Source organism: Galendromus occidentalis, unplaced genomic scaffold (assembly GCF_000255335.2).
Source record: "Galendromus occidentalis unplaced genomic scaffold, Mocc_1.1 scf7180000077515, whole genome shotgun sequence".
NCBI classification, from domain to species: domain Eukaryota; kingdom Metazoa; phylum Arthropoda; class Arachnida; order Mesostigmata; family Phytoseiidae; genus Galendromus; species Galendromus occidentalis.
The window spans coordinates 1,407,657-1,414,724 of record NW_003805503.1 but is presented as its reverse complement, the minus strand read 5'-3'; the positions used below and the strand labels follow the sequence as shown (position 1 = coordinate 1,414,724).

At 52.4% G+C, this 7,068-nt stretch overlaps 1 protein-coding gene across 1 annotated transcript in view; it reads right to left on the bottom strand.

The window, feature by feature from the left end:
• Window positions 1-6,796, bottom strand: part of Hs2st (Heparan sulfate 2-O-sulfotransferase) — a 12,624-nt gene extending 5,828 nt beyond the window's left edge. The window contains exon 1 of the mRNA XM_018640990.2: window positions 6,623-6,796. Within this exon, the coding sequence (XP_018496506.2) occupies window positions 6,623-6,796 (174 nt within the window). The remainder of the gene's footprint in view (window positions 1-6,622) is intronic.
• Between the last annotated feature and the right edge of the window lie 272 nt (window positions 6,797-7,068).

The following is a 7,068-nucleotide window of genomic DNA, read 5'->3' as shown; positions in this document are numbered from 1 at the left end:
GTCCCCCCCCCACGCAGGAAAAATTGTGGGTACGCCCCTGATTCCGTATGCGAAGTTGATTCCGTACTCGATCGAGGAAACTCGATTAGGAACTCTTCGACAGCGGACAGACACCTTCAGAGATGGCACACAACTGTGAGCTCCGCCCAGACTCGTCGGTTGCCAGTTGCCACTGACCAGCCTGACAATGAACTGCCCAAAATTGGAGAAGCTGTGAAATTACTGTGAGGGGCTTCTGCGCGGATCTTGGGGAGCACCGCGGATCTTTTGAGGGCCTACTTCCGAGCCTACTTCCGACCCATGTCGCATCGTGGCACGCTGCGTCGGACATCTCGTCCGAATGTGGAGCGGGAATGTTTCCCAATGTCGATCGAGACTGCTCCTCGCCCAGTCGTACTACTATCCATCCTTCCATTGGCTTCACTCACTTCTGTCCGCAGGTTCTCAGCCTCTATTGTACATAATACATTTTGCATAATATCTGTGATCGACAATAAAATCCTGCGTCTGAAACGATCCACAGTGATCGCTGTCATCGACTTAGGCTTGATGACTTAACTGCATGGAATTCCTGGAGATATGCCTTTCGCTGTATCCTGGGTTGGGGGCCTTTAGGTCATATGGCCCCTGTATGAAATCCGCATGAGCGTAGAGAAGGAACGGAGCAAGTGGACTTGCCGTGATCGGATCATACAGAGGAATTCCCATCCTTGAGTCATGGAGGAAATATGAGAAGGAGTGCTTGAACTTCACATGAGACAAGCTACGTAAAACGAGGACGAGAAGGGCCAGATCCTTCCGGAAGCTCATCACGATATGCTTGTTCTAGTCCCGATGAGGTAAGGAAACCCAAAGTTTATCAAGGCTCGAAGCACGGGCGAGGAAACTCTGGTCGGGCAATACGGACTTGGCGGACGATGTAGGAGGTCGTCAGGAATCGACGCCGACGTCGATGCCCTCCTTTCGGGCAGCACCGGGAGAGCGCCCTCCTTACACGACGCGACGTCTGAGCTTTCCGGAGGGTTCGGATGCGAGGAGAGGACCATCTTTCGGCACCTCAACGAAGTCGGCCTCATTCCCAAGCCTAATGCTTGGGTGGCTCACCAAGTATCGGAGCACGAGAAGCATCGACGATCGGATGTATCTATAACTTTTTCCACGAGCTCCGGGCGAAAGCCCTCCCTCGAGCGCATCGTGACAGGAGACGAGAAATGGATTCTCTGTGACAATTTGTAGAGGGGTGGAGCCTGGAAGAGAGCTCGCGTTTTCTTCGAGACGCGACGGAGTCCGGCTTGCCGATGATACTGTCCGAAGCCCCAACTTTCCAAAGCTGGCTCGTCAAAGTCTGCGAGGGACTGGCAAGTCCCTCGAATGGTTTGAAGAAGTTGGGAACCCTACTACCGCATGTGTTCCAAACATCTTGCGTCGTGGTGCTACTCGGGTCCGCGCAGGGTTCATCCGCGCTGCGTAGAATTCGGCAGTGGTTATGCCTCATTCTGAATTCAGCTCATACTAACATAAGTCAGATGTCGCCCATCACTATTTTTCTGTGTTCTCCCCCTCCGAGGCAGGAATCTGATAATGCGTCCTGCGGACCTATCCCACCTTCGATTCTAGATGCTAAGGATAGGGGGTCATCGACTCTATCGAGCGATCCAGCAAAACGCCGAAAGAAACCTATATGAAAAACTACAGAATGATAGCTGAGAGTGGCTCCGCGTCCGCCCGGGCATTGACTTGGCTACCGTCCTCAGCAGCGGCGGAAATCCAGCTCGCGTGCGGCCTCCGTCTCGGCCTCGATCTGTTTGCCGAACCCATGCGCCGATGCGGTAGCCTGGTGGACTCCAAGGGATACCACCATTTGAGCTGCACAGCAACGGCCCTTTACCGTCCAGCCCGCCATCAGGCGCTAAGGATGTTCTGCTCAGAGCGATCCGCCAGCTAAACGTCTCGGTTCGGGCAGAGCGTCCTGACCTGAGTGAAAACCGCCGGAACCGACCAGATGGAAGGACGCTGACCCATGGAGGAGCGGTAAGTTGTCGGTATGGCTTTCTCGATTCGCGATGCTTTTACGCAGAGTTGGGTGGACCTGGCTCGGACCGTCGGAGCGGTTGGAGCAAGGGGAGGAATAGACAAGTTTCCTCACTACAGAGGGCCATCTGATGGAATATATCTTCACCCGATCGGGAGATGGCTCCTGAGATATCGATCGGAAAGGAACCCTCCGAGCATGAGACAAGATCGAAGCCGAGCCTGAAAGCTCTCGGTCCCTGCCGAACCCCAGGCTTGACGATGCCAGAGTGAAAAGCTCAGAGAGCTTCCATCAAGAGACTCCGGTTCTGGTGGGGCAGCGCAGGATCGCTGTTAGGTATCGAGATAATCGCGGGTTTTTGGGGGGAATCCGTATCCCACCTCGTAGGGATATGGGACCGTCAAGTCCCGCTTACGTCAAGTCCCGATCGGAGGAGGGGTGAACAGGATTCTTGACGGACTCCGCCGTCAGTTGTGTCGCCCAGGATCTCATGAGTCTCAGGGAGGGTTTAGGTGCAGAAAAGGATGGAGCTCAGATATTAGGACCTCGCACGTCGAGGACGGAGAAGCTCTTCTCCGGAGTTCTACACTTCGCTGATTTTCGTATGTCCCCCTAGAGCAGCGGCTCCCTATTTCTTTTTCGCCCGGGACCCCCGCCGGACTTCGCGAGTCTGCCCGGGACCCCCTGCCATGTCCTGTCAAAACCGTAGCTTCGGGGTATACAGGTCATTCGCTATTCGCTTAGCGGTACGATTCTCTATCGTATGCGCTCGTCGGCATTTATTCCTTTTTGATTCAACCATGTTCACTTATGACTTATTTATGACTCAATGAACATCTCAATGACTTTTGTGCTGTCTTTTGCAATCCACAATATCTGATATACGTGGCCCTGTCGAGTTCAAAGCTAAGCGCAGATCTGCTTCAGGGTTAAGACGCGATCTCTTCTTTGTTTTGATTGTTGACAAAGTACTGAAGCCGGATTCATACAGGTACGTCGTTACGAACGGAACAAGAAGCATGAGAGCGCTCTCAGCAAGTCGTGGGCAACTCCCCATGATTGAGCACCAAAACTCCTCCAAGTTTTTGTTCTGAAATCCCATGGCTAAGGCCCGATCCTCGCGGAGTTCGATGAGATCTGCTTCGATTTTGCCGCTATCAGAGAGGTTTTGGATGTCGAAGGAGAAAGGATCCAATATCCATTCTTCGCAGATCTCGAGGTCCCCTGGTGCAAAATACCCGTCGAAAGATTCAGACAGCAAGTTCAAATGTGCCGATACTCCCGGAACTATCACAGTCGAAGTTGTGTCATCCTCTGTGGAACAAGTTTTCTGCAGCGATGGGAAGTTTGTCAAGTTTCCGCTCTCTACTCGTCTCCGACAAAGCTGCAATTTTGCTGTGAATGCTTTAAACTTTTGTTTTGCAATGAGCATGTTTGATTCCCTGCCTTGAAGAGATTTGCTCAGTTCATTCAGCAGACTGAAAATGTCCGCGAGATAGGCCAATCGTTTGAGGGACATCGGAGCTTCGAAGTCGCCCAGGAGATTACCCTTTTGATCCTTCAAGAATAGCTTGACCTCATCTTGGAGCTCGAAAAAGCGGGAGTGTGCTTGTCCGCGAGAGAGCCATTGTACGCTCGTATAGAAAGGAGCACTGTGTGCTCGCTCCTAAGGCTCTCGCATGGCGATTTGATTAAACGATGATTCAGAGCCCGACCCCGGATAAAGTTGATAGCCTTCACGGACAAATCTAGAACATGTTTGAGCTCCATCGGAAGCGTCTTCGAGGCCAGAGCATGGCGGTGGAGAAAGCAGTGGGTTGTCTGCAAATTCGGAATTTCCCGCCTCATAAAGGCACAAAACTCGGACTTGTTGCCGAGCATTGCCGGCGCACCATCGGTGCAAACAGAGCCAATGGTCTGCAAGTCCAAGTTGTGCGTTTCGAAGAAATCTTTCATGAGTTGGCGGACAACTGCATATTTGCCCGATATTTCCTCGAGCTACCGAATACACGTATTTCTCTGTGGGGCGATAACATCAGCATTTTACAGCGGACTCCGGGACCCCGGGGGATGGGATTCGGGACCCTCAAGGGGTCCCGGGACCCCCATTCGGGAACCGCTGCCTTAGGGGATAGAGGGGCTGAATCCTTAAGGAAGTCGGAACATTCCCCGAGAGCAGACTCCCTTCTCTTTCAGCTGTGCGCTCTCCACTTGATTGCGCAGAGAGGGTGCCCCGTATTCAGAGGCGCGGGAGCTGGGCTGGGCGATGCCAGCGATCGGGATGGTTGGGAAGGATACCCGGTAAAGGTCAGCAGCCCTCACGATCCAAGCCCCGCGCCTTTTTCCGAACGGTCCTGTGGTAGATCTCATAGAGGGAAGTTCCCCGTGCGTAAATATGCATCGGTCGAGGGTCTTCGCGGGTCGAAGCCGGAGTACTGGGGCTCATCCCCTGAGCCAGTATTGCCGGTCCTCAATTAACAGACGCACCGTCGACGTTCGAGAACGGAAGCGACGCATTTCTGCTCAGTGAATTGGGTGTTCGCTTACTCCGAAACACACCCTGGCCGACTCCCGAGATGGGTAGCACGTGTATGCTACGATACCACGGATTTTACGAATTCATGAATCATGAAGCTGGTGCGAAACGATTTGTGAGCTTCTGGCTCTTAAGTCTATAGTTCCCTCCCATGCGCTGCTCGGAAGACCGCCTACGCATGTATTTTCGTTTCCAATGACCTGGCACCATCGTAAGCCGACTGAGGAACTCGTTCCGCAGAAATTTCAGGGAGACTCTTAATTTGCGAGTATCCGTTCCAAATGATACATCTGCAAGGCCCGCGCTCGCGGAGTCGCAAGGCTTTACCAGATTTTCTTCCTCCAAATCGTCTGGAGTTCTTCCGAAATTCGTCTTGCATGTTTCTCAGCCAAATTCGTCATTCCCGGTACGACCTGGTCGAGCGCCAATCATCGCCAGGAGATCCGATCCAAGGGCGAGGAATTCGGACCAGAGTTTCCTCTTCTTGTCCAGGGATCCCCGGAAGCAACCCGGTCGCTGATCATCACTGACGTAAACCACTTGAGGAGGAAATTGGAGCGATGAGAACTCATATACAGCGGGGATTTCCGGTGATGATTATTACTCTGTATCCAGGCGGACATGAACTCTTTGAACCTGCATTTTTCCTGCTCCACTGATACTCAATCCTCGTTTTGCATGCTCCTCGGATTCAAACGAGGAGACGCGGTTTCGAACGAGTGCAATCGCTTATGAGAGCGTCCATGCTCGGTCATTGATCATGCTGCCTCGATCGCCGATGATGTCACCAGAGATCACTTCTAGATCGCTATGAGCGAGTCAAGGGTCATGAGTTTCGGGTAGTCGATGGAGCATCCGTAGTCGCGAGCCCGATTTTCTAGAACACCAGCCGAAATCGTACCGAAGGTAACTCGTCTTCTTCAGGTATCGCGCCGATTCTCCCAAAATGTTCTGCTGTAGGAGGATTTGCCGCGTAGTCGATCGAATTGACCTATCTCTGATTCATCTTGCTTACTTCGGCTCCATACTCAACGTCGTGGGACGATGTACAGTCCCGGAGTTCTTTCATTCAGAATTCTGGTCCGGGGAGCATTGCTGGTCACTGATATCCTTGCGAAAAAGACATTTCATAGTCTGCGGGGATCTCCAGCGTAATCCATCCCTTCAACAGAGCTCTTCATTCCTCGAGAACAAGATCATTTGATCAAGGGTGAATATTACAGGTCTTCACGCCTTTTTTTGATGATCCTTCGTTCTAGAACCTTGAACTGTGTTTGAGGCCAGAATTCGGCTATCAGTTCGATTTCTTCGTATGGGATTGGCGCGCTGAGGGAGCACCGAAGGTCTCGCTAAATACCGATAAAGCTAAGCCTGAGGATGAGCTTTGATGAAAAAGTTACTATTCTCATCGGAGTCTTCGCGGAGCTACCAAGTCCGAGGAGCAAAAGGCTCCGGGGATCGATTTTGGATGCGAGAGACTCCATTTGGCGAGGGCTAGTAAAACTCGATCGAGTTCCAATGAATTGAAGATGTGGAATTCCCGCTAGGCGAAATATCCACCCCAAGCCCCGTTTCGAAAAAAAAAGCGAAGCGATACCCTAGACTCTAGAAGGAGGAAGTCTTCCCCCCCTCCCACTAGTTGCTGGATCGTTGTTAGTTGGTTTGCCCCGGAGGTTGACAGTCAGGAGGAAGAAGAGGGAATAAGAGAGGGCGAGCGAGCGAACAGCAGGGTGGCTGTTCCTCTCTTCGTATTTTCGCAGCGCCTTTCCACGGTCTGCCTTCGGTCTTGCCAAGTGGGATGACGACGATCACGACAACGACTACCACGACGACGCTCTCCTAGGCATAAAAAAAGCTCGCACAAGGCGTGGCCGGAGAGCGCTCCGCCTCCGGGGGAGGCGCCTGCAGGATGCAGTCCGAATGTGTGCAGGACAGATACCCGTGAAGATACGAGGAGCGCGACAAGCCGCGCTTCAAGTTGCCACTGAGTTTGAGTGCCGTGCTGTCTGGGATGGAATCAGAACATCTCTGAGGGAGGTAAGTTCTTGCCACACCGTTTCACGTCGGAGCTTGGGAGGTCCGGTGACCTCTTCAGCGGAGTTCTTGGGGAATGCAGTTTCCGCGTTGCCGCAAACATCTGCTGTCGTGCACGCGGAGCCCATCGATACCATGAGAGGAGATTCCTCCCACTCGACGTATTTTATGATCACTTTGTCGGGGACGCACATTGCGAGCGGCCTATTCCTCGACCAATAAAAAGGTTCAATACACAGCTGGTGGGAAGGTACTCCTTGCAGTCGGCGATTCTTGTTTAAATGATGGAGCCGGTGCGCGGAATCATTTCAAACAGCTGGAGCTCTAATTCAGTTCCCCAAGCGAACGCCATGCGAACCATTCATCATGTGATAAAGTGATTGTCCCTTTGAGAAGGAAAAACATTGATGATCGAGCTCAACGGATAGAACACCACAATGAATCTGAATCGCACCGAAAATGGATT